Here is a 27594-nt window from a genome sequence, read left to right as displayed (position 1 = left end):
ACCGTCCTACGGAGTCCAGCCGAGAAAGAGCCAGAAGCCGAGAGGGCGGGAGGAAAGAGGGTTGCGAACTCCGCGCGCGGTGCTTCATAGGAATTGTAGTTCGTGACGCGAGTCCAGCCATACCCTTGCCGGAGGACAGGACTTCCCTTCCCGGTAGGCCCCGCACGCGGGCCGGGCAAAACCCCGCTCCGGCTTGAACAAATCAAATCGAAGCAAAGAAACTGCCGGCTTTCAAAAATCCTCCTCCGCCGCCATCATCGCTGAGGATCGGGGAGCAGGTGGTGTGCGCAAGCCAGACGAGCAGCCGCTGCAGCGAGGACAATCGGGCGGACTGGGCACTGGGACTGCCGCACGAAGGCGCGGTGACCCTCACGCGGGCTCTCGAGCCGTCCCCGACGCGCGCGTTCCGTCACCCCACGCGGCGGCGCCGCCTGTTTGCGGTGAGTCGGGGCCCTCATGCTGTTCTGTCACCTGCCTGGGCCACCAGGGCCTGGATGGGGCGAAGCGATCGCCTCCTGCCTACCCTTTCACCTCGCTGCTCTCACTGCGGCCCCGCGTGGTGTGGTGGGGCGCTGGGCCGCACTGACCCTTCACATTTGGGGAAACTGAGGTCTAGAGAGGTCACATGCCTCAGCTGCCTCCCTTTGCGCTGCTGCCCGCGGTGGCGTCTCGGGTTGGCATCCATCTCACCTGGAGGCGGTGCGAGGCCGCCTGGCGTTCCGGGTGGGGCCCCGCAGCCCATCGCCGCCTACCCGAGCCGGCCCACGTCCGCGCGGGAAGTCTGGCATGAGTCACTGCTGACGCTTTGCCGTGTGGATGGATGGATGGATGTGCACCTGAGGACGTCTCCCACGCGGCCGCCCTGGAGGAGAGGGCGTTTGTGTATTGACCGTTTGTGTCTGCTCCCTCGCAGGCCGGCTGCTGACCTTGGATAGATCAATTCCACCCCTCTGTGCTTTGGTTAGTCATTATTTAAAGTAAATGGGGGAGGGCCAGTGTGTGCCAGTGTGATCCCGTCCCTTGGACTGAGAATGTGCCACCTGAAAGCCTTACCACCACCGCCACATTTTTAACCTCTTCATCCCACTGTAAGAGGTGGCAGGGTTGCTTATCTTCGTTTTGTCATTCTTTGAGGTGCCCCTAAAAAATATCAGGCCTTATACCGGGACACAGTACCCATCAAGGCAGCTTGGTGCACTTTTGTCTGCTAGGAACCCTCATAGTGATACACATTCTTTAAAATGGCCTTGGTGACTTAAGACCCTGGTTAATTATCTTTTGCCTAATATTTTTCCATTTTCGTCTCTGCTCTAGTCATAGCCCACTGGCCTTACAATTCCCTGCTCTTCTCCCCAAGCCAGTGCATATTCTGTGCCCTTTATAAGAATGCTCTCACTTCTGTTTTTGCATGGCTCAATCGGTGATATCTTTAGTTTCTTTACAGAAAACATCTTTAATTACTCTACTGTAAATTGCAACCAGCACCCCTCAAACAAAGAAATCCAACCAAAACCAAAACCACCTTCTTCTTTTCCTTGCCCCTTTCCTGGTTGGTCTGTGTGGGGTTTTTCCTTTGTGTTTTTCAGACAGGGTCTCGGGTAGTTCAGGCTGGCCTCAGCTCCCTCAGTAGCTGAGAATGGCTTTGAACTCCTGATCCTCCTGCCTCATTTCCCAAATACTAGATCATAGGTGTGCACCCACCATCTTGTCTTTCTTATTATTTTATGTTTTGTGGTGATGGAGATTGAAACCAGGGCCTCAAATTCCTGCAAGACTTCTACCACCAAACTAACCCTCCCTCACTTCCATGCACCTTTTCGTGGACATGCAAAGTATTTTGTTTAGAATACAAGCTTCAAACGGTGTGTGCTTTACTTCAGATCTCCTGGTATTTGGAACAGTGTTGGTACATAGTGCTCAATACAGTGAGTGCTTCGTTGAATGTTCTGTTGTTTTATCCTGAGTAATAGTTTATGCTTATTGGTAAACTAGCTAAATCAGGATGCTCAGGAGTAAGATAAGGAAAAGTGATGGGAGGCAGGCTACCAGAGGAAGCCTGCTATGGCGCGGGATGTCTGAGGACCAGGACGTTGGTGGGGCTTAGTTCATTGCTGAGAATCAGGCTCTGACCTGTGTTTGCCAGGATCAACTATCTCCATGTGACCTAGCATTCAGAAGGTGCACAAGGAATGACTTGACTGTTCTCTGTGTCTTAATCAGTGCTCCATTGTTGTGAAGAGACACCATGACCACAGCTACTCTTTTTTTTTTTTTTTAAGTATTTAATGGGGGGCTTACTTAGAGTTTTAGAGGTTTAATCCATTATCCGGTTGGGGAGCATAGTGGCACAAATGAGCTGGAGCAGTAGCTGAGAGTGACAGCCCAATCTGAAGGCAGAGAAAGAGAATTCTAATTTGTGAGCTTATGGGGGCCATTCTTATTCAAACTACCTCATCCTCTGCATGCTAGAAGCTTCACTTAGCTATACCCCAGCCCTACTTTCCCATTCTGCCAGTCTGTTAAGCTCCCAGCTGTGGGTAGCTTTGTTGCTGGTAGTGAGATTATGAAATAAGAATTTGGTTATAGTTCTGCTTCCTGACATAGAAAACTCCTAAAATTCTAAAGTGACATGTCTTTGTACTCTAATGCTGGTGGCTGGCTCTCAGTCCTTTAGGTAATATGGATGGATGGAGGTAATCATTGGAAAAACCCAAATAGAATTACCGGGCTGGGACTCTTGCCCTGTATGCCAAGCTCAGATCTATCAGTGACACCTATGATTTAGCCATCATGCTTATGTAACAAAGTCTATAAACATCCAAAAAGACAAGGCTTGGAACACTACCAGACATTTGAATACAGGATTCTTGGATGACAGGCCTTAGGAGTGCATGGAAGCTCTGGCCCCTTTTCTTTTTGGTTTTTCTAGACAGGCTTTCCCTGTGGCTTTGGAGACTGTCCTGGAACTAGCTCTTGTAGACCAGGCTGGCCTGGAACTCACAGTGATCTGCCTGACTCTGTTTCCCGGGTGCTGGGATTAAAGGTGTGCACCACCACCACCACCACCACCACCACCACCTCCCAGCTTGTCTGGCCCCTTTTCTGATACCTTCCCTGTGCATTTTTTGTATTTATCGGGCCACTTATTTGTTTTTGTTTGTTTGTTTGTTTGTTTGTTTGGTTTTTCAAGACAGGGTTTTTCTTTGGAGCCTATCCTGGCACTCATTCTGGAGAACAGGCTGGCCTCCAACTCACAGAGATCCACCTGCCTCTGCCTCCCGAGTGCTGGGATTAAAGGCGTGCACCACCAACGCCTGGCTCTAGCTGCTCATTGGTATTCTTTAAAGTATCCTTTGTTTGCTGGCATGATGGTGCATTACCCTAATCCCAGCACTGGGAAGGCAGAAGCAGGCGGATCTCTGACTTTGAGGCCAGCCTGGACTACAGATTAGTTCAAACCAGCCAGAGATACACATTGAGATCCTGTCTCTAAATAAATAAATAATGATGAAGTCATTTGTTGGGGTTTGAAGGTATGATGTCTGGGGTACCGCCCCCCACCCAGATATACACACCCCCGACACGGACACATCCTTTATGTTTTCCCTGAATTCTGTGAGTTGTTCTAGCAAATTAATTGACCCCACAGGGAGAGTCATGACAACACTAGTTCCTAGCCAGTAGATCAAAAGGTAAACACCCTGGGGTTCATCCTAGCATCTTCTGTGTGGAAGCCTTGTAGACCAAGCCCTCATCCCCTGGGATCTGAGAGTGTCAGGACTGAATTAGAGGATAGCACATAGCTAGTGCCCCTGAGGTGGTTGCTTGTTTGATGTGTGCAGTGTGTGTGTCTGAAACACAGTGGAGAAGCTGTGTTTGTTCCCTGCACACTGCTCTATTGTGATGGCAGCCCTTGTGATGTAGGGACTCTGGTCTCCTAGGAACCTCAGAGGCTACTGTGGCGTGTGCAGTCTCCTGGCCAGGGTTGAAACCAGACATGCCTTAGACTTCTGTGCCACCCTGAGTCATGCCAGCATGGGCAGTGGGGCATTCCCTGGGATGGATAACCTGGATCCCATAGACATCTGTGCCCTGTTTGAGGAGCAGGACCCTCAGACAGAGTGCTACCAAGATGATCAGGCAGGTGTGTGGCTCTTGAATAGCTGTTTTTCTAATCCCATATTCATTCCTCTTGGTGCTTAAACTTCCCAGAAGGATACTTTTTAAAAGATCTTTTTATTTGTTTGTTTGGTTTTGGTTTTTGTTTTGTTTTGTTTTTTCTTGGTTTTTTGAGACAGGGTTTCTCTGTGGCTTTGGAGGCTGTCCTGGAACTAGCTCTTGTAGACCAGGTTGGTCTCGAGTTCACAGAGATCCACCTGCCTCTGCCTCCCGAGTGCTGGCATCAAAGGTGTGTGCCACCACCACCCTGCCATTTGTTTGGTTATTTTTTATTATTATTTTATTTTTTTAAAGATTTTATTTATTTATTATGTATGCAACATTCTGCTTCCATGTATATCTGCACATCAGAAGAAGGCACCAGATCTCATAACGGATGGTTGTGAGCCACCATGTGGTTGCTGGGAATTGAACTCAGGACCTCTGGAAGAGCAGTCAGTGCTCTTAACCTCTGAGCCATCTCTCCAGCTCCTGGTTTTTTATTTTTAAGTATTTTGTTTTTTAATTTTTTTGAGACAGGGTTTCTCGGTGTAGTCCTGGAACTCCTTCTGTAAACCAGGCTGGCCTTGAACTCAGATCAACCTGCCTCTGCTTCCCATGCTCTGGGATTAAAGAGCATGTGCCACCATGCCCAGCTTGATATATATTTTTTAATGTGTTGGGTATATTGCCTGCATATATGCCTGCACCATTTACCTACAGTGCCCACAGAGGCCGTGGCCACCATATGAATGCCAGGAATTGAACTCTAGTTCTGTGGAAGAGCATCCTCTTCGGTACTGAGCCATCTTCCTAGCCCCGTGTTCTCAGCTTTCCTAATGCTGCAACCCTTTGATCCTCATGTTATGGGGACCCCAACCATAAAATCATTTTTGTTGCTACTTCATAACTGTAATTTTGCTACAATGTAAATATCTGTGTTTCTCAGTTGTCTTAGTTGACCCTGGCTTGATAATTACTGCCCTAGCCCCTTCAAAAAATATTTAAAAAATTTTTGCTAGGCAGTGGTAGCACACACTTTTAATCACAACACATGGGAGGCAGAAGCAGGTGGATCTCTGTGAATTAGAGGCCAGCCAGGTCTACAGTTAGTTCCAGGACAGGCTCCAAAGCTACACAGAGAAACCCTGTCTCAAAAACCAAAAACAAAAAAATTTTTTTTAAATTTTTATTCACTATAACTGGTGTATGTGTGAGTGCTGATGTGGGTGGGGCATCAGTGAACAAGTTTTCTTGTTTTTTTAGTTTTTTTTTAACTTTGCATTCCAACCACAGTTCTCCCCTCCTCCCACCACCCCTCACATGCCCCCCAGCCCATCGCTCATCCACTCCTTCCACAGGGTAAGGGGGGTGGGGGAGTCGACAAAGCCTGATCCAAAACCTTAGTTTGGGAAACTAAGTTTATTGTATTTAAAGCAAACTGGTCTTTATTAAGATCAACTTTAAAGACACAAGGAATTATTTGGGTTTTCCTCTACCCCACTGCAATGGACGAGTTTTTAATGTGTATGCGTGTGTGTGAGTGTGAGTATATGCAAGTGAATCCGGACACCCTGTGAAATCAGAGGTGTCTGATCCTGGAGTTGCACTACCAGGTAGTTGTGAGCTATACAGTGTGGGTGCTGGGATCTGTAAGAGCAGCAAGTACTTTTAACTGATAAGCCATCTCTCCAGTCCCCCCTTCACAAGATTTTATTTTTTATTTATTTATTTATTTATTTATTTTTGTGGGTACAGTGAACTTTGGTATTGAAGAGAGCAGGACTCCCAATGCTCCTCCCCATCTTCTGGGCATCTAGGATGGAAACTCAGGGGATTGCTTAGTGATGGGGGCTGAGTTGATTGGGGCAACCCTCCTCAGCAGCTGAGGGCCTCTCTCTTGCTCTCCTGTCCTTGCTGGGATTAGTGGTCTGGTCTAGGACATTTTACTCCTTGGGGGCCATGTAAGCCATCTACCACCCGGTTGCTGTAGCCGTATTCATTGTCATACCAGGAAATGAGCTTTACAAAGTTGTCATTGAGAGCAGTGCCAGCTCCAACATCCAAGGTGGAAGATGTGGCATCACTGTTAAAACCACCCTCGCAGGAACAACCCTTGTGCTCCGTGTACCCAGGATGCCTGCTTCACTACCTTCTTGATGTCATCATAGTTGGCAGCTTTCTCCAGGTGACATGTCAGATCCATGATGTACACACTGTGGGTAGGAACATGGAAGGCTATGCCCGTGAGCTTCCCATTCAGCTCTGGGATGACCTTGCCCACAGCTTAGGCAGCACCAGAGGATGCGGGGATGATGTTCTGGGCTGCCCCATGGCCATCATATCACAGCTTCCCGGAGGGGCCATCCACAGATTTCTGGGTGGCAGTGATGGTATGGACTGTGGTCCTGAGTCCTTCCACAATGCCAGAGTGGTCATGGATGACCTTGGCTGGGTGGCTAACAGTTGGTGGTGTGGGAGCATTGCTGACAATCTTGAGTGAGACATCACAAACATGGAGGCTTCAGCAGAAGAAGCAGAGATGATGACCCTTTTGGCTCCACCCTTTTCTAGTGGGTCCTGGCCTTCTCTGTGGTGGTGAAGACCCCAGTAGACTCCACAGCATCACCCCAATTTATGTTGGTGGGATCTCGCTTGTGGAAGAGAATGATGGCCTTCCCATTGATGACAAGCTTGTTGTTCTCAGCCTTGACTGTGCTGTTGAAGTTGCCATGGATAGAGTCATACTGGAATGTGTAGACCATATAGTTGAAGTCAATGATGGCAACAACATCCATTGGTCAGAAATGAAGGCAGTTCTAGTTACCAGGCCCCCTAATATCGCCAAATCCATTCACCCCGACCTTCACCATCATGTCTTAGGGACAAGGCTGGCACTGCACAATAAGATTTGGCTGTGCATTTTTATTTTTTGTACATTTGTGTTTTGCCTACATAAATGTCTGTGTAGGGGTGTCAGGTTCCCTGTAACTGAGTTGCAGACAGCTTTGAGCTGCCATGTGGATGCTGGGAATGGAACCTGGGTCCTTTGAATGAGTAGCCAGTGCTCTTTACTGCTGAGCCATCTCTTCAGCCCCACAAGATTCTTTTTTAATGCAGCTTCTGTCTTCAGTTTGCAGGTCTCCCAGGCAGCCCACAATTGTTGCCAGCATGGCCTCTGAAGACATTGCAAAACTGGCAGAGACCCTGGCTAAAACCCAGGTGGCCGGAGGACAGCTGAGTTTTAAGGGCAAGAGTCTCAAATTGAATACTGCCGAAGATGGTGAGTTCCTGGGCTAGCTGTGTGAGGGGTGGGGGTGTTTGTGAATGCTTACTAGTTAGTCCTCGGGCTTTCTGAGCCATCTCAGTCTTGATCATTTGTCCTGGGAGGTGAAGTCAGTGCCATTGGTCCATTCTAACAGTGAGGCTTCTTCTGTTACTTTGTGTGTGTGTGTGTGTGTGTGTGTGTGTGTGTGTGTGTGTGTGTGTGTGTGTGTTTGCTAGCCTGTGGATTTTTCTTTTCACAGGGTTTCATCAATGTATAGCCTAGACTAGTCTTAAGCTTGTCTGTCTAGCCTAGCCCCTGACTTCAGGGCTGAGTTCTTCCCACCCCTACCTTTATCCTCACCATCCCAGGCCAACTGTCTTCCTTGTGGCAGAGTTGCATTAAAAAAGAGTGGTGTTGGGGTGGTGGTGGCGCACGCCTTTAATCCCAGCACTTGGGAGGCAGAGGCAGGCGCATCTCTGTGAGTTTGAGGCCAGCCTGGTCTCCAGAGCGAGTGCCAGGATAGGCTCCAATGCTACACAGAGAAACCCTGTCTCGAAAAACAAAAGGAAGAAAGGAAGGAAGGAAGGAAGGAAGGAAGGAAGGAAAGAAACCCTGTCTCAAAAAAAAAAGAAAGAGAGGACTGGAGAGATGGCTCAGAGGTTAAGAGCACCAACTGCTCTTCCAGAGGTCCTGAGTTCAATTCCCAGCAACCACAGGGTGGCTCACAACCATCCGTTATGAGATCTGGTGCCCTCTTCTGGTGTGCAGATATATATGGAAGCAGAATGTTGTATACATAATAAATAAATAAAATCTTTTAAAAGAAAAAGAAAAAAGTGTGGTGTTGGGCCCTGATGGGGAATTCCAGTCCTTGAAACCAGACATCACTAGGACAGAGAGAGTTCCTGTCTTCCCACTCATGATCAAAGCTTAGGCAGCACAGACAACCCAGAATCTCTTGCTGCCTAGAAATGAAAGTATCTGCCTTCAGACCTTGTGAGGCCTCTTTGAGTTCTGGCCCAACCAGGGAAACTGGTTTGGACTTCCTATATTGTTTCATGCACTATTAAACTTATTCTCTTCCTCCAGGGGACTTTGGGAACCTCAGAAGGGTGGGGATGTCCATACCTTGAAATGCACAGATTCCTCTATGAATACCAACCCCTAACTTCACCTGCTTTGTTTATTTTGGTTCCATATTTATTTGTTGTGGGTTTTTTGTTTGTTTTGTTGAGTGGATGAGGCTAGCCTTGAACTCATAAAGATCTTCTGCCTCTTGAGTGCTGAGATTAAAGGCATTCACCACTAGATCTGACCTATAGTTGTTTTTCTGAGACAGGGTTTCTCTGTGTAGCCTTGGCTGTTCTGGAACTCACTCTGTAGACCAGGCTGGCCTCATACTGGCTGAATAGCAGAGAATGGCCTGATCCGCCTGCTTCTACACTCATTTGCTGGGATTTGTATTATCATCTCTGTGGGAGGAGGGTAAAAATGCTTCTTCTATAATTGAGACTAAGTCACTCATTCAAGATCACAAGTTTCTTTTTTTCCTTCGAGATTTATTTATGTATAGTGTTTTGTCTGCCTGTATGCCTGCAGGCCAAGAAGGGGCTCCAGATCTCATTACAGATGGCTGTGAGCCACCATATGGTTGCTGGGAATTGAATTCAGGACCTCTAGAAGAACAGCCCTCTTAACCTCTGAGCCATCTCTCCAGACCCCCTCCCCCCCGTTTTTTTTTTTTTTTTTTTTTTTTTTTTTTTTTTTTTTTTAGATTTATTTAGCCAGGTGGTAGCTAAATAATCCCAGTACTCAGAAGACAGAGGCAGGCAAATATCTGTGAGTTTGAGGCCAGCCTGGTCTACAAAGTTACACAGAGAAACCCAGTCTCAAAAACACAAAAACTAACAAATAAGATTTATGTATTTCTTTTGTATACCGTATTTTGCCTGCATGTATGCTTGCAGGCCAGAAGAGGGTGCCAGATCTTACTACAATTGGTTGTGAGCCACCATTTGGTTGCTGGAAATTGAACTCACGACCTCTGGAAGAGCAGACAGTGCCTTTAACCACTGAGCCATCTCTCCAGCACTCAAGATTACAGATTTTACAGATAGCAAGATTACTGATGTTCAGCTGAATTCTCTGTTCCCATGTTTTTGAATAGACACTGATCTTAATTCAGTAAATACAAATTTGAAAACACATGCTGCTTATTGGGCCAGAGAGATGGCTCAGTGGATAAAGGCACTTTCATACCTGAGTTGAGTTGCTGGAACCATGTGCTAGCAAAGAACTGACCCCTGCAAGTTGTTCTCTGACCTCCATGCTTGTGTGCACTCACACAACACAGTAAATAATGAATATATGTGGTTTTTTCCCTTTAGAAGGCTTTATCCCCATTTTGCAGATTTGAAAACCGAGGACATGACAAAACTCCCTTAAGGGCATAGTCACTACCTCATAGTAGTAGAGGTAGAATTAAAATCAAGTTTTGGGCTTAGGATGCAGTTCAGTGTACCTGTATGTACAAGGCCCTGGATTTGATGCCTAGCACTACAGAGAGCAGACAGAGACCCTGAGTTTGGCTTTGATACTCTGGTGGCTAATTTTTCCACCTCACTAGCATTATATTAGGTCAATAGGAATGCCCACCTTACCTCTGAAGAGGAGCTCCTAACTTTGAAGGGGAGTGGGGTACCTAGAAGGCAGAATGTGAGCATCTTTGGGTTTTGAACTAGAGGACCTGAGAAGTGATGGTCACTTTATCTATCTTTGATTTTTTTTTTTTTTTTTAATGTAGTTAGCTGTTGGACAGGGTTTCTCTGTGTAATCCTAGATGTCCTAGAACTTACTTTGTAGACCAGGCTGGCCTCAAACTCTTAGATCCTCTTGCAGCTGCCTCCTGGGTACTAGGGCATCACCATGCCTGGCCCTGCCCTTTTATAAGTTTTCTTGAACAGCCATCTGAGAAGGCTAGCCTGCTGACTTTAGAGGGGGGCCACCTTTTGGAGCAAGTCTTGCAAAAGGCAAAGAGATCACCCCAGCCATTGTCCTCAGGAAAGCTATAGAGGCACAGGCATCGAAGCAAGAGAATCAAAATTTCAAGGTCATTCTTGACTATATAGTAAACTTCAAAACCTGACTGAGCTACCGGGAGACCCTATCTTTAAAAACCATAAAATCAAAAAGGAAACTTCCTATTCATAATGTGTGTAGTGCTAACTGATTAACATCACAATGAATAGCTTGTACTTGCTTGAACATGAAGAATGGTCGGCACAGCCCTAACTAGGCTAGGAGCCTGTCCCATCCTCCTGTGTCCGTGGGTGTGTGGTGGGAATGGAATGTGCTAAGATGCTTCTGAGTTGCTCCTGCCCCAGTGGTTCATGACTGCCAAAACCTGAGGTGCTCTGTTCGCACAGCTAAAGACGTGATTAAGGAGATTGAAGACTTTGACGGCCTGGAGGCTCTGCGACTGGAGGGTAACACAGTGGGAGTGGAAGCGGCCAAAGTCATCGCCAAGGCCTTAGAGAAGAAGTCAGAGCTGAAGGTGAGGGAGAGTCCCGTCACATTGCAACAGCTACTACGTAGATCCAGAACCTGTTGAACCCTTGTCCTGGTATTGGTACTCACATTGTTCTTCTCCCTTTGGCCATAACAGACCCACCTGGAGCAACCAGAGCTAGTGACATGGCTTTTGCAACCAAGTTGTAAATAGCTCCTACCTCTGTGACATTTATCTGATCATTTTCACTAAACTTGCCTTTAATCCCAGCATTTGGGAGGCAGAGGCAGGTGGATCTCTGTGAATTCGAGACCAGCCTGGTCTACAAGAGCTAGAGCTAGTCCCAGGACAGCCTCCAAAGCCACAGAGAAACCCGGTCTCAAAAAACCAAAAAAAAAAAAAAAAAGCCAGTGGGTAGATGTGGTGCAAGCCTGAAATTGCAGTACTTTTTGGAGGTTGGGGAAGAAGGGTTAGGAACTTAGCGCCAACCTCAGTTACATGGTCTAGCTTGGGCTACATGAGACTCTTGTCTCAAAGACAACAAAAAAGAAAAGGCAAGCAGTGGGGGTAGGTAGGAGCCACAAGCCCCGATGGAGATGGTCAAAGGGGCTGAAAGGAGGTACTAATTTCCTATGTTGAAGCCTCTGTTTACTTTTGTGTTCTTCTGTCGCCCAGAATTGTCACGTGTTCCACCAAAGGGTTGGACAGATCAGAGAGAATCCCCTTTGCTTCCAGGTCTCTCTAGCTGCAGACTGAATTGGTCCAATTCAAAGCTGAGAAAACCAAACCTAGGAAATCTTGTAGTCCTCTTGGGTGCCGAAGCTCTCAGGGAGGCACAGGTGATGTGAGACTTGGCTTGAGGCTGCTCCTGGGTTCTCGAGCTAACGCTTCCCTTCTTCTGCACAGCGATGCCACTGGAGTGACATGTTCACTGGAAGGCTTCGGTCTGAGATCCCACCAGCTCTGGTAAGGTTCAGGTAGTATGTCCCTGCAGGCCCAGAACCCTGTCAGATAACCATCACACCTGTTTTCTCTTGAGTCCGGTTAGCCCCACAGATAAAAGCCAGGCATGCCCATCACCTGCCCTGTGTCCCGACAGTTGATGGGAGCAGGTGAGAACATGAAGGAGCCCATGGGGCCAAGCCTCAGATGGGAGGTGTTGCTTAGGGCTGGCGTTCCCACAGTCCCTGTTCTCATACTGCACCTCCTCTTACTGTGACCACCCTCTCTTGTTACCATGGTCCCTGTGCCCCAGGGACCTGCTTCCTCTTGACCTCAGCCTGCATAGAAGGACCTGTTTCCTCAGGATCCATCTGCATACAGTCTCTTGTGGCTGTTTCATCTTTCTCTGTCACTCTTTTGTGTGATGCTTTGTAGTGGCTCCAGTTCCTAGGGCCAAATGCAGGGGGGTAGGAAAGGGTGGGGGAGGGTGGGAGAGAAGCCACAGGATGGCAGTGGGCTGTCCTAGGCTGTCTCCCTAGCATGTATCCTTGGGATAAAGGTGTTTGGGGTGGAGGGTGCTAGACTGGCTTTCCTGGTTCTACATCCTCCCCAGCAGTGGCGTTTTAGAAAAGCCTACACTCCATCCTCACTCCTAAAGATCCTGGAACTCTCAAAGGGTCCTAGAGAGGGCCCACTGTGTGGTGTGAGCCAGCTCTTGTGAGATGGTGGAGGTGGTGTCAACCCTTGAACCATGAGCAGTCCAGGATTCAGGGTGCCCGTCTGAGTGAACTCTTCAGGGTGGAACAGAAGGTAGAGCGGCTTTCTTATGGCCTCTCATGCGCATTTAGTTTGCTTGGGCATTGAAGGCATGCTTTAGATCTACATTCCTAGTAATGAGAACCTGGGGCAAGATGGTACTGGTCCAGGGAGAAGTAGACACAGTGCACAGTGTGGCCACCAGGTGGCTAGAGGTCAGCAGGTGCTAGATTGTCTTGTTTGTTGAGTGGTGGGAAGGTGATAATAAACTTTGTATGGTGTGGGCAAAGACAAGGTGTCCCTGAAGTCCTGCCATTGCAGTCTGCTTACCTACTCTTAACCTGCCCCCCTTTTCTCATCCCTTCTCTGGCAGAGCCACCTCTGGCTGTTTATCCTGGCAGGGTTAGGGGTGTCCTCTGCTCCACTCCCAGGTTGTCAGCAGCATCCTGCTCAGACAATCCTGAAACTTAAGGTGTTTATGAGGCCTTCTTGCATATTCAGGGTACCCCAGCTTAGGCAGGCTCTCATCGTTATCTCTCTGCCCTGGTTTCTGCTGCTGTCTGGAATCCTTCTGTATTAACTGGCTCTCATCCTCAGTGAGCCCAATGCCGCCACCTACAGGGAGGCTTCCCAGATATTCCTATCCCCAGGTGCCACTCACTCCCATTCCAGTGTCAGAACATAGTAATGAAAAATCTTCTGGGCCAGTCTGGTGGCTAGGTGGATAAAGATACTTGCTGTATGCACACCTCAGTTCAAGCTGCATTCAGGTAATAATAAATGCCATGGTAAAAGGAGATAACCAATTAATAGAAGTTATGCTAGTTCACGAGCCAAGACTCAAACAACAACAATAATCTATAATTTTTAAGCCAGTGTCTGTGCCACATTCCCAGTGGCTTGGATATGATCTGTGGCTATGATCAGGGCTGGGCCTGGCCCTGAAGTGGTATTTGGTAGCTGTCTGGGAAGCTAACAGAGCTCTTTCTATGTCCAGATCTCACTAGGGGAGGGACTCATCACTGCAGGAGCACAGCTGGTGGAACTGGACCTCAGTGACAATGCATTTGGACCTGATGGAGTGCGAGGATTCGAGGCCCTCCTCAAGAGCCCAGCCTGCTTCACCTTGCATGAACTCAAGCTTAACAACTGTGGCATGGGCATCGGAGGTGGCAAGGTGAGTTGGCACTCCTCAGTGACCTTCTGCACCCACACTGGGTTGTGTGTTCCAGCCCTTAGCCCCACCACTGGGGACAGTTGTCTCTTACTCTCAAAGACATCAGCAGCCTGCAGCCAGTGAGGAAAGGAGTCCAGAGGGTTTGGTTGCTAAGCAACTATTCCAAGTTCTTGGGTTGCCTTGGCAACACAGAGGCGGTGGTGCTGCTGCATAACCTGCTCTGACCTGCTTGTTGTGCAGAATTGGGGGTTGGGATGTCCCTGTAACAAACCTCTTGTTACTCAGAAGAGCTGGCACAGCCCTGGAGAAGAAAGAGCCCAGCTCTCTTGCAGAGTCACAGTTCACTTTTATTCCTAAACAGGACTGTACCTCAGGTTCACCTGTGGCTATCCTTAAGTAAAATAAAAGTTGATTAAGCACAAGTGCTACCAGATGGTGTCTGGAGGACCATGGTCAGACAGGAAGCTTCTTCCAATAGGTAATATGGGAGAGAATCTTGAGGTTCCCTGTTCTGATCAGAGTCTTCTGGTTTATTGACCATGAGAAGCATCTAAACTGGTTGCTGTGACACATACTGGTAGTCTAATCACTCTCAAGGTTGGGGCAGGAGGCCCACCAGCCTGGACAATATGGCAAGACTGTGGAGGAGTTTAGAAGGCTGAATTACAGCAATGTGAGTTCAAAGCCAGCCTCTGCTACATAATGAGACCCTGTCTCAGTGAAAGATTCTGCCTTCTCATAATCTGGAAGGTTGCAATCAGGACAGTTTTAACCCAGCAGAACCCTGGGATAACTGGGAATCCACACTGCCCTTGGCTTCAAATCCAGATGCTCCCTGTGTGCCTCTACCTGCCTCGGACCCCTACAACTAACTAACCCCCAACAAGTATGCAAACACCATAAAGTATTAAAGTTCTGTATATCTGGGCAGTGGTAGCACATGCCTTTAATCCCAGCACTCAGGAGGCAGAGGCAGGTGGATCTTTGTGAGTTCAAGACCAGCCTGGTCTACAAGAGCTAGTTCCAGGACAGCCTCCAAAGCCACAGAGAAACCCTGTCTCGGAAAAAAAACACAAAAAAAACAAAAAAAGTTCTGTATAAACCTTGAAGTGCTGTGTCCATTGTGCTTTAGCAGTGTCCCCTGATCCAGCCCTGGACGGGGTATTGTTCACTGGAGGACAGTTGAGAGGCAGGTGGAATGAGGACCAGACCAAGATCTGCACACAACCCTGTGCCTTTTCCTACAGATCCTGGCAGCAGCTCTGACTGAGTGTCACCGAAAGTCCAGTGCCCAAGGCAAGCCCCTGGCCCTGAAGGTCTTTGTGGCTGGCAGAAACCGTCTGGAGAATGATGGAGCCACTGCATTGGCAGAAGCTTTTGGGGTAAGTCATTTCTTTTTACCCTGCTATGCCAGACATATGGGGGGTGCCCATAACAGGTTGACAAGCCACTGTTATGTTCAGTTGAGAGGAGGTATCTCTCTCTAGCTCAGGCTGGCCTGGAACTCTGTATGTAGACCAGGCTTGCCCCTACCTCCTGAGTGCTGGGATTAAAGGCATGCATCGCCATACCTGGCTTATTTTTAGATATGTTTATTATGGGTGTGTATGGTGCCTGTGCCATAGTACAAATGAAGAGGTCAGAGGGGCTGGTTCTCTCCTACTGCATGCGTTCCAGAGGTTGAACTCAAGTCTCAGGCTCACACAGCAAGTGTCTGTACCCACTGTACCATCTCACTGACCCCTGCAGCACTCTCTACCAACTTTGTCCCTTGTTCTAGGACCCTGAAGGTCCTGGTGGTACATGATATGAGGACTGAATCTGCCCTAACCAGGCACAGTGAAGGGTCTCCATTCCCTTCTGTTCCAACAAACAAAATTTACCAGCACTAACCACACTGCCCCAGCAGCAGCCCTGATGATGGCCCTGCCCAGGAGCGACCTGTAAGGACTCCTCATCCACCTTTGGTGGGAGTGGCCCTTACAGGAGTTCTGGGCTGGAGGGGGACCACTCACTATCCTCAGATAGACCCTTCCAATGGCCTGTAGCCTTCAGTCCTCTGATTTGCTTAGAATGGGGTCCTAGCTCCATCCACGGTATCCCACCCCAAGTCTCTGGGTGGTCTTTTTTGGGGGAGGGGGTTTTCGAGACAGGGTTTCTCTGTGGCTTTGGAGACTGTCCTAGAACTAGCTCTTGTAGACCAGGCTGGTCCCTAACTCAGAGATCCGCTTCTGCCTCCCTAGTGCTGGGATTAAAGGCATGTGCCTCCACCACCCGGCTTTGTGTGTGGTCTTAAAATATAGATGGAAAAACTGTTAGTCCTGATGTAGCTAACTAGTCTCATTTGGACTGTGGGATGAAGGGGTACTTGCCATGGAAATTTCTTTTTTTTGGTGGGGGGGTTTCGAGACAAGGTTTCTCTGTGGATTTAGAGGCTGTCTTGGAACTAGCTCTTGTAGACCAGTATGGTCTCGAACTCACAGAGATCCGCCTGCCTCTGCCTCCCGAGTGCTGGGATTAAAGGTGTGCGCCACCAACGCCCAGTGGAAATTTCTAATCCACTTGTATCTTTTTTGTTATTTTGATTTGGTTTCCTTTCTTTGTGTGTACCCAAGCCTAAGTCAAGAGAACAAACTCAGGTGTCATCCTCAAGTTTGCTGTCCTGGGGCACTGTCTCCTTGGCTCAAGCTCAGTAGACTAAGAAACCTCCGTTCCAGTGGAGGCCTTCTCCTTCAGAGCTGTGGGAGCCTGGCCAGTCCTGGGCATCTCTAACCAGTTATCTTCTTCGTGGATCTGATGTGGTCAGATGTAGCCATGTCCAAAAGTTTGCTTTGAGATCTGTGCCCTGGAAACTCAGATAGCCCTTACCTGATGCTGGTGGCTGCTCCTCCCTTACCCTTCTCCTGCATGTCGCTATAGCTCCAGGCCACACTGCCAATTCTCTTCTGCCCGACAGATCATTGGGACTCTGGAAGAGGTCCACATGCCACAGAATGGAATTAACCATCCTGGTGTCACAGCCCTGGCCCAGGCATTCTCCATCAACCCCCTGTTGCGAGTCATCAACCTAAATGACAACACCTTCACTGAGAAGGGTGCGGTGGCCATGGCTGAGGTGAGGCAGGTGTGGCAGAGGCTTCGAGGGCCACAGGAGGCTCATTAAAAAGCATTGGTCTGCCCCTACCTTCCCGCCCTTCCATGTTCAATACCCCACAGTCCCGCCCATTTGCAAAGGCCCGCGTTATGTGTTACTAGTCCCTACTGTCTGCTGCTGAGTGACCTCTGGGTCCTCGGTAGCCAGTTCTGATTCTGTTCAAGCTGCAAAGGAAGAAGCATCAGTTTCCTTGTTGAGGCGTTCAGTGCTTGCATGTTGTGCCCAGTTTGTGCTGGGCAGAACTTTGGCCTGCAAGGTACCTACTTCAGGGAGACCCTTGTACAGGAGGAAAGGAACTGCTGACCAGTTTTGTATAGGCTCTGAGCACAGTGGTAGCTACCTCTGGGTGTGGCCTCTGGTGGGTTGGGCCCATGGAAGATGAATTATAAATGTCACAAATGCAGGTATTAGCATCCGATGGAGGGTCAAATTGGAATTTAGGCTTGAGGCTGGTTTCTGTGGTGGCTTGCTTTTTTGACTAAGGATGAAGACTGGTCAGCTGACAGTAGGGTGGGTGGTTCATGCACAGTGGTCAGCAGAGAGTGAAAGGTCTACAGACTAACAGGAACCTGCCTGAGCTGGTCTTCATTTGAAATGACTGAGGCTCAAGGAGGCCTCTGTGAGTAGTAGGGAGCCATGGAGGGTTTTAAGACCTGACGGGGTATGATTAGATTTGATTCGTGCTTTGGGGAGAAATCTGTCCAAAACATGAGGAGCAGTGCAGTTGAGGTTTAGTTAGGGCCTTGGAGCCAGTAGGCTGTGGTAAAAAGAACTGCTGAGGTAGTCAGGCTAGTGTATGGCTGATGGCATCACCTTAGACCCCTTGCTTCCTCCTCTCAGACCCTGAAGACTTTGCGGCAAGTAGAGGCGATCAACTTCGGGGACTGCCTTGTACGCTCTAAGGGGGCCATTGCCATCGCAGATGCTGTCCGTGGGGGCCTGCCCAAGCTAAAGGTGCTCATTTTCCCCCTGCCCTCTTCCATTCAGGGTCTACGCTTCCCCATGCTCAGGAGTTCCCACCTAGAGCGGTAGAATATGAGGCATAAGGGTCTGGGATGAAGGGAGGTGGACCTGAGCCAGGTCTCAGCCTTCTCACTTTTCTGTAAACACCACATAAACACTGGGTTCATAGCATTGTTTTGTTTTCCACACCATTATGCCCAAGCCTGCTTCCACTGCTCACGGGAAAGCTGGCAGGAGCAGGGCTTGTCTCCTAACCCAGCTTGGCATTCCTCTCTATCTCTTCCTATCTCTTCCTCTTGGTCTTAGGAGCTGAACCTGTCCTTTTGTGAAATCAAGAGAGATGCTGCCCTGGTTGTTGCTGAGGCTGTGGCTGACAAGGCTGAGCTGGAAAAGCTGGACCTCAATGGTAAGTAGGCTTTCGGGTTTTCGGGGATCAGCCTCAGCTTAGCCGGGGTCAGCTGGCCCCAGCACTGTCCTCCCTGACCTCACTTTTCCTTCCCTGATCAGGCAATGCCCTGGGAGAAGAGGGCTGTGAGCAACTTCAGGAGGTGCTGGACAGCTTCAGTATGGCCAAGGTTCTGGCATCCCTCAGGTAGGGAATTCTGGGGCGGTAGCTTGAGGCCAGGGGTCAGACCTACTCTTCGTTACTTCCACTTGGAGTCTCTCTCGCTATCTGTTAGTCTGGTAGCTGGCCCCTTGTGCTAGGTGTTGGATAGAAAAGGATGGAGAACTTTTGTGTTTTCAGCAAAGGACCATAGGGGTTAAGCAGGATCACCTTACAGACCTGCATGTTGGGAGGTCCCTGAGGGGCTGCAATCCCTTTTTATTTATTTATTTGTTTGTTTGTTTGTTTGTTTATTAAGTTTATTTATTAGTTCTAGTTAGGGAACAAGCTTGTTTCACATGTAAGTCCCTTCTCCCTCTCCCTCCCCTCACCCCCATCCCTCCTCCCCCACCCCCAGCCTACCCCCACCCCATCCACCCACCACTCCCCAGGCAGGGTAGGGCCCTCAACGGGGGCTCTGCAAAGTCCACCAAATCTTCCTGTGCTGGTCCTGAGCCCTTCCCCATGTGTCCAGGCCCAGAGTGTAACCCTTCACGTGGGATGGGCTCTCAAAGTCCCTCTTGCACCAGGGAAAAATACTAATCCACCACCAGAGGCTCCCTTGAGTGCAGAGGCCTCCTTATTGACATCCATGTTCAGGGGTCTGGATCAGTCTTGTACTGGCCTCCCCGACAGCATCTGGGGTCGATGTGCTCTCCCTTGTTCAGGCCAACTGTTCCTGTGGGTTTCTCCAACCTGGTACAGACCCCTTTGCTCTTCATTCCTCCCTCTCTTCAACTAAATTCCCAATTTCAGCTCAGTGTATATCTGTGGATGTCTGTCTCTGCTTCCATCAGCCACTGGATGAGGGCTCTAGTTCCTGGGTCGGTCGACGGAAAGGGCCCTTTTTTAAAATTTATTTCATTTAATTATTTATGTATACAGTATTTGGTCTGTATGTATCCCTACAGGCCAGAAGAGGTCACCAGATCTTATTACAGATGGTTGTGAGCCACCATGTGGTTGCTGGGAATTGAACTCAGGGCCTCTGGAAGAGCAGTCAGTGCTCTTAACCTCTGAGCCATCTCTCTAGCCTCCAACCTTTTTTTTTTTTTTTTTTTAAATCTTAAGTGGATGGATATTTTGTCTTGCATGTATGTCTCCGTCTCGTGTGTTCCTAGTCCTTGTTGGAGGTAAGAAGAAGGTACCGGATCCCCTAGAACAGGAGTTACAGGCAGGCAGCTGTGAGCCACTGTGTGGTTGCTATGAATTGAACTCTGGTATTCTGCAAGAGCAGCCAGTGTTCCTAACTGTTCAGTCATCTCTCCAGTGCCCCCTTCTCTCTCTCCCTCTCTCTCCCTCTCCTTCTCCCTCTTCCTCTCTCCCTCAACAGGGTTTTACTATATGATCCTAGTTGCTCTATAACTCAAAGATCCACCTGGCTCTCCCTCCAGTTTCTGGGCTTAAAGGCGAGTGCCATCACTCCCAGCAGATGTGTTAGCAGAAGCAGCACGTGGAGGCCAGAGTGGGAGGCACAGGCACCGGGTGGAGATGGCTGAGTTCTCAGTGACTGATAGGAACGGAAGAAGTTGAGGCAAGAGGGAGGTCCTGAGGAGGGCAAAGTGGGAGATCATTGTCCCAGCACTATCTCCTGCCTCTGTCACCCCTAGGGAGGCTCCAGTCACGTGTCAGACCCTTATGTGTTCTCAGGGCTGGGGACTCAAGTGTAGGCCAAATATCCAGACCTTCAGGGTCCAGGAGAACTAGAATGTCATCTCTCTTCCCCCTCCATAGCGTGCCATGCTCACATATGGTGTAGGTGGCACTACCCTAGGCATCCCGGCCTGGGAGATCCTGACAGCCTCCTTTATCTGCTTCCATGTGGAACTTGAGGCTCCTTTAGGACTGATTCTTCTGTGTCTATAACCTGGGTAGCATCCCTGGGGAATGAAAAACAAATGACACTATGGTGACCCTTGGGCGCCATCTTGTGAGCAGTGCCCCTGGGCTTGGCCAGAGTCCATCATCTCCCAGAAGAGTCTGTAGGCTCACAGAGTCAACATGGGCTGCTGGGCTTTAGCTGGCTTCTCTCTGCAGTGATGATGAGGGAGATGATGAGGAGGAGGAAGATGAGGAAGGAGACGAGGAGGAGGACGAGGAGGAGGACGAGGAAGAGGACGAGGAGGAGGACGAGGATGACGAAGAGGAAGAGCCACAGCAGCGAGGGCAAGGAGAAGAATCAGCCACAGCCTCGCGGAAGATTCTGGACCCTAACAGTGGGGTGAGTTTGTTGTCATTTGCTGGAATCAGAGTCCTTGGCCCTTGGAAGTCTGTTGTGGGGATGTAGCTATTTAAGTCTAATAGCTACAAGGACCAAATGGATAGCATGGTTCTCAGAAAATCATTCCAGGAGAGAGAGCTTTTTGTATGTGTTTGAATGTTTTACCTGAGTGTAAATAAGTGTACATGTGTGCTTGTGTTTATAACACATAGTACTTTAAATACATTTTTTATGACAAAAAAAAAAACCAACAAAACATAAGCACAGCCGGACATGATGACTCATGCCTGTAATCCTGGCATGTAGAAAAATGATGGAGGATTGCTAAAAAGGTTATAGACACAGAAGAATCAGTCCTAAAGGAGCCTCAAGTTCCACATGGAAGCAGATAAAGGAGGCTGTCAGGATCTCCCAGGCCGGGATGCCTAGGGTAGTGCCACCTACACCTTATGTGAGCATGGCATGCTATGGAGGGGGAAGAGAGATGACATTCTAGTTCTCCTGGACCCTGAAGGTCTGGATATTTGGCCTACACTTGAGTCCCCAGCCCTGAGAACACATAAGGGTCTGACACGTGACTGGAGCCTCCCTAGGGGTGACAGAGGCAGGAGATGGTTTGGGACTACAAAGTACAAAGTCTTTTCTCCTCCCCACAGTGGGTTATCATGGTGGCTTCTGTAATGAGTCTTTCTCTGTCCTGATAGCCAGCTCCCCAATAGTGACACGAAGACTTATTATGAAAGCTAGTCTTAGCTTGGGCTTGTTTTTAACTAGCTTTTATAACTTAAATTTAAAAACCCATTTCTATTAATCTGTGTTCTGTCATGTTCAGCCATCCTGTCGACTGGAGTAGATTCATCTCCTCTTCCTTTCTCTCTCCAAAAGTCCCACCTATACCTCCTGCCTAGCTATTGGCTGTTCAACTTTTTATAACATCAATCACAGCAAATATACCTTTACATGGTGTACAAATGCCCTGCACCAAGTGCCTAGGGGCAGTCTAGAGACTGTGACTGGGGTTGAGAGAGACTTGAGTTTCTTGCCTGAGCCTACTGGTGATTTGTTCATCCATGTCATAGGTTCCAAAATAAAACTACCAGAGAGTCTGGGTGGAGCCATCAGACTGCCCACACCCCTGAAGAACAGGGCTGCTTTTCTGGGCTCTGGGAGCAATTAACAGATAATGTGCCACACTGACCCAGGCACTGGTCTTGTTTGCATGGCAAAGCTCCACTTGGAGTGCTATGGTGGTGGCATCCTGTCCCTTATCCCAAAGGCTTCAGGAACACCTGGAGTCAGCACCCATAGACCCCATATGCTGTGAGTGAGGGCTGATTCTAGGCCTAGACTCTGGAACTGGCTGGAAGAACGGTGTTATTGAGTGGGAATGGGCACAACCGGGTGGAGGAATCTGGACTTTGGAATCTACAGAGCCCCTGTGTCACCTATTTCTCAGGAGCCAGCTCCCGTGCTGTCCTCCCCGCCTCCCACAGACCTCTCCACCTTCCTGTCATTCCCCTCCCCAGAGAAGCTGCTGCGTCTTGGTCCCAAGGTCTCCATGCTGATAGTCCAGCAGGTAAGAGCACTCCCAGCTCCGGGACCTCCACATACCACAGGAAGCTTGCTCCCTCCCCTTAGGTCTGTCAGTGACCTATTGGGTCTGTCACGGGATCCCTGCCATGGCCCAGCAGGAAGTGGAGTTAGGGAATTTGAATCTTTCCAGGCTTATCTAGCTGTTTCTAGAACAATTCCCCTTTCCAGGACATTTATGCAGCTCAGGTGCCAATCAGCCTCATGTAATTCATTGATTCAGGGAGGAGCAGCCCCTTACCATTGCACTTCTCCATGCCTACTGAAAAGGAGACCACATATGTCCTCTGAGTTGTAAAAGCATTACATTTTGTCATGCAGCCTTGGGAGGCAGGTGGAGATACATAGTGAGACCCTGTCAATAAATTTTTTTAAGAAAAGCATTTTATTGTGTATGTGTGTAGAGGACAGCTTACAGAAGTTGGTGCTCTCCTACCAAAGGATCAGACTCAGGTTTTCAGGCATGGTGGCAAGTTCCCTTTTCTGCTGTGTTGTCTTGCCAGCTCCACTCTTAACTTAGAGCTTAGGTGACAGCAGCCAAAAAAACTTATCTGTGATGTTTCCATGACATGAGATTATATGGTATAAACATTCTCATTTCACATTATTCTTCATTTTCTTGGCTCAGAGTTCTCAGGCACTCCCAGTGAGTGGATCTAATGCTTGAAACTGAGCCACTATTTTTGGAAATTGGCTTTTTCTACATTTCTTCATTGTTGACAAAAGAGCGTCTGCCTTCCTCTGTGTGAATATCGGCTCCCTCTGGTTGATTTGTGTTAGATTATCATGGCAGCTGTCCCATTCTAGTTAGAGTAAGATGGCAGCCTCTCCCTGAGGATAATGGCATTTAATATGTTTAATCATTTGCTGCTCATACCTGTTGTGATTCAGTTTTTCACCAGGCTCTAGGGAATAATCTGGGATAAGTCAACTCCTTGCATGAACTACCAACGGGGGCCCCTTTCCCATCTCTAATGCTGTTGGGGTCTTTTGCAGTTACTTTCCACAGCCAGGGGGCTGTGACCCCCTAATCAGCCATTATCTCTGTCTGTCCTCAGACTGATACCTCTGACCCTGAGAAAGTTGTCTCGGCTTTCCTGAAGGTGGCGTCTGTGTTCAGGGATGAAGCCTCAGTGAAGACAGCAGTGCTGGATGCTGTCGGTAATGTGAGCTGGGTGGGGCTGGTAGACCCAGATGTTTTCCCGTGTTCTGTATGTGGGGCAACTTCCCAAAGACATGTGTTATATATAGTTAGAACTTGGGCCAAGCAGGGTCAGGGCAGATAGTCAATCTTCAGGGCCCCATGAGCTATGCTATCCCATCAGAGAGGCCTTTGTGCCCTGTGGGAGACTCTGCACATGTCACCTACACAGAGGACACCAGCTCTCACCTTCCTAAGATTTTCTGGACTCTTTGCTACATATCCAAGCCCTGTCATTCTGCTTCTATCCAGTCTAACCTTGTCACATCCATTAGAGCCTCCAGGTGTGTCAGATTTGTCCAGGCAAAGAAGCCAGGGACTGGTAGCTCATGGCAAGAAAACAGGCGCAGAAACATGCCTCCTCTTAGGCTGTGCTGCTCTGGGGTGAGGTGGGGGCCATTCACTGGGACGGGAGGCAAGGCAGAAAGCAGCTACATGGCTGCTTTCCGGGAACCATGGACATCTGAAAGATGCAAGAGGCCTAAATTCTTTTGCATAGTCCCATCAGGTCTCCTTTTCTCACCTAACATCTCAAGCCTTCCCTAGTGGTTTCCATGGCCCTTGGCCCTATGTGCAAGGTGGACAGAATGGGTACTGTCACCACATCCATTTTATAAGAGACCAGGTGGAGAAGGCATTCCAGCTGGTAAATTGGGCCGTCTGTTGGTTCCGGAACCACCATCCATCAACTATACCGGTCTGCCTCTTGACAGGGCAGAACTCAGGGGCTCTGGCTACCCTTGACTTCTGCCTGACCAGTCCTGCTGCCTGCATCCTGCACACTCCATTTCTCCCCTGTAGATGCCCTCATGAAGAAGGCCTTCAGCTCCTCGTCTTTCAGTTCCAACACCTTCCTCACCAGGTTGCTTATCCACATGGGCCTGCTCAAGGTGAGGCTTTGAGGAGTGGCAGGCCCGGAGAAGGCAGCTTCCCGTCACTCCCTTTGGGTCACTGAGGTAGCAAGCGGGTCTCACAAGTGACAATGGAGCTTACCCACTTTTATTTGCAGAGTGAAGACAAGATCAAGGCCATCCCCAGCCTGTATGGGCCCCTGATGGTGCTGACCCATGTGGTGCAGCAGGATTACTTCCCCAAGGCCCTTGCTCCCCTGCTGTTGGCATTTGTGACAAAGTGAGTGTGGCCTTAATTGTTCTGCCTTGTTCTTGCCTGAGCTAAAGCTCCTTGAATGGGTTAGGGGGCACATGAATCCCAAGAGTCCCAGTCTAGCCCCTCTGTAAAGGCCCAAGTTACTAACATTGTCTTTGCAGAGTCTGGCACATAACCCCTGCCCATGTGCCCCCACCCACCACGCCAAACTGGGAAACACATTTCTGGACATGGAGCTCCCAGACCTCTGAAATGTCCATGCCACTCTCTCTTCTCCACAGGCCCAATGGTGCACTGGAATCCTGTTCCCTTGCCCGCCACAATCTGCTGCAGATACTATACAAGATCTAGGCTTAAAGTCAGCTTCTTCTTGTCCCTCACCCTGCCTGCACCAGTGACTAAGGGAACTTGGATGGACTGAGCTCAGCCAATGTCTCCATTGGATAGGACTTTGACCAGAGGCAGGGGAGGGTCTTTGTCTCGTGTGTCCTGTTGGTCCCTTAAGTACGTACGTATGTCGGTGTGGTGTGTGTAGGTATGTACTTCCTGTCTGGATTGCAGATGGTCATCTCTCCTTGCTGGACTAACCCAGGTCCACTGTGGGGGATTGATGCCCAGGGAAAAGGGCTGAAAGCTGCTGTTATTAAACTTACCGCCAACTTAGCCATAGGCCCTGTTGGCTGTCCTGCCTACCCTGCCTTCCTGTCCCACCAAAGCCTGGGGAGCTACTGTGGCCTGCTGTCTCCACTGTGCCTAAGGAACTGTCAGGTGGAGCTGTCATCAGAAAGTGAAACTCTGGCCTCAGCCATGTGACCCAAAGGAGGAGCCAGGAGCCAACCCCAGATAGCCCAGGAGTGGGAATTGCCTGGGGTGCCCTGGCTCTTGTACCCAGAGGAAGCACTTTGGCTGGCCCAGACCTGTTCTTCATCCTGGGGAGGGAAGGGCAGGTCCCCTAATGCCTGAGCTACATGTCGGGCTGCTCTTCAGGGGTTTTCTGAGGCAGGAGAGAACCTGTGTAGTGGGAATTGAGCTGGGTAGGAGATGCCCTGTGACTTCCCTTAGTGGCTGTGTGGCCACCTCCTGCTTTCCTTTGTATTGTGTGTCTAGGCTGTGCCTGGGAGCTTCACAAATAAAAGTCACCTGTGGTAGCTGCAGAGACCCAGATGCTTTTTCATCAACAGTGGGGATATCTTAGGACTGGTATGGTGCTTCAGAGGTTTGATGGTTAAGACAACTTTCTGTGCAAACATAAGGACCTGGGTTCACATCTCCAAGACCCGTGTAAAAAGCCCAGTAGAGCCATGTACATGTGCACATGCATTCACAGAGTGAAGCACGGGGAGCAGCGGCCCCTGGCGTCCTCCCGGGCACAGGAAGGCCTCCTTGCAACGGCCCCTGGCATCCTCCCGGGTACAGGGAGGCCTCCGTGCAGCGGCCCCTGCTGTCGTCCCAGGCCCTCAGTGCTTCCTCTGCTCTGGATGGTGGTGGGGTAGGGTTCTCACAATGTGTCATGCTGCTGAGTCGGTTCTACTTCCACCTGCCTGCACTGGAGATTTCACAGGAGTGGCCCAAGGTGTGGACTGTGGACAGGGAGGAGGGAAACCTTTGATTACTAAAGATTCTTGAAAGCTGTCTTGAGGTTCAAATGGGAAGCCAGGAAGGTGGCACTGTTTACTTTCCAGTAGGTGACTTGAGGTTGGCCGACTTTCCTAGGGAATGTATATAATAAAACCTTTACTTCAGACAAGAGCTCATCTTACCTCCCAGCAGGCCATCAGAACCCACCCCTCCTGCTGAATGGTGCTCAGCTGAAGCATCCTCTCTGGGCATGGAGAGATGGCTCAGTGGTTGAGTACACTTACTGTTTTGGGTGAGCCACACTTTAGTTCCCAGCACCCACGTGGCAGCTTTCAACTATCCATAACTCCAGTTCCAGGCTTTTGTGAGCCTCCATGTGGGTGCTGGAAACTGAACAGTGGAACTGTGGTCCTCTACAAGAGCAATTAGCTTTTTTTTTTAAGATTTTATTTATTATCCAACATTCTGCTTCCATGGATATCTGCACACCAGAAGAGGGCACCAGATTTTATCTATGGCCTTGAACTCAGATCTGCCTGCCTCTGCCTCCCCGGTGCTGGGATTAAAGGTGTGTGCCACCACCACCTGGCTGCAATAAACTTTTTGTTTTGTTTTGTTTTGTTTTTCGAGACAGGGTTTCTCTGTGTAGCTTTGGAGCCTATCCTGGCACTTGCTCTGTAGACCAGACTGGCCTCAAACTCAGAGATCCCTCTGCCTCCTGAGTGCTGGGACTAAAGGCGTGCTCCACCAATGCCCGGCTTTGCAATAAACATTTTTAACTACTGAATTTGTATTACACATTTGTATTGTTTGAGACAGGTTTCTCTGTGTAATTGTCCTAGCTGTCCTGGAACTTGCTTTGTAATCCAGGTGGCCTTGAACTCAAAAACATGCCTATCTTTGCCTCCTGAGTGCTGGGGTTGATTAAAGGCATGTGTCACCACTGCCCAGCTGACATTTGTATTGTTAAACAGCAGGTTTTATATTTTTATTTTATGTGCATTAGTGTTTTGCCTGCATGTATGTCTGTATGACAGTTGTGAGCCACCATTTGGGTGCTGGAATTGAACCCAGGTCTTCTGGAAGAACAGTCAGTGCTCTTAACCCCTGAACCATCTCTTAGCCCCCTAAAAATCTTTAAAAATAAAAGATTGGCCAGCAAGATGTCTCTCTGCAGGTAAAGGTGGTGCTGCCAAACCTGACATCTGGAATTACATGTCAGGAGTTGACTCGCCCGGGGTTATCTTCTGACCTCTGCATGTGCTGTGGTACCTTTGCAACCCCATACATAAAGTTTGAAAAATACACATTAGCATTTTAATACACAGACATAAAAGGGCTGGTTAGGTGGCTCAGCAGGTAAAGAC

At 49.1% G+C, this 27594-nt stretch overlaps 1 protein-coding gene and 1 pseudogene across 2 annotated transcripts; one reads left to right on the top strand and one right to left on the bottom strand.

Moving 5' to 3' along the window:
* The first annotated feature begins 205 nt into the window (after positions 1-205).
* On the top strand, positions 206-25807 carry Rangap1 (Ran GTPase activating protein 1). 2 transcript variants are annotated; one of them, XM_027404080.2, is made up of 16 exons: positions 206-440; positions 7299-7441; positions 10852-10979; positions 11841-11900; positions 13630-13809; positions 15057-15191; positions 16766-16924; positions 17804-17917; positions 18233-18332; positions 18434-18518; positions 20568-20751; positions 22208-22327; positions 23400-23502; positions 24344-24432; positions 24552-24673; positions 24931-25807. In XM_027404080.2, exons 2-16 carry the CDS (start codon positions 7330-7332, stop codon positions 24998-25000), a joined length of 1761 nt encoding a protein of 586 aa, XP_027259881.1. In that variant the 5' UTR covers positions 206-440; positions 7299-7329; the 3' UTR covers positions 25001-25807. The 2 variants fall into 2 exon arrangements, with proteins under 2 accessions (XP_027259881.1, XP_027259880.1); XM_027404079.2 differs by having other exon boundaries at positions 207-440; positions 7292-7441.
* LOC100761686 lies at positions 6105-6956 on the bottom strand (annotated as a pseudogene).
* Positions 25808-27594: the final 1787 nt, after the last annotated feature.

Source organism: Cricetulus griseus, chromosome 2 (assembly GCF_003668045.3).
Source record: "Cricetulus griseus strain 17A/GY chromosome 2, alternate assembly CriGri-PICRH-1.0, whole genome shotgun sequence".
NCBI lineage: Eukaryota > Metazoa > Chordata > Mammalia > Rodentia > Cricetidae > Cricetulus > Cricetulus griseus.
Note: the sequence above shows the minus strand (reverse complement) of the source record. Positions and strands in the feature narration are given on the sequence as shown.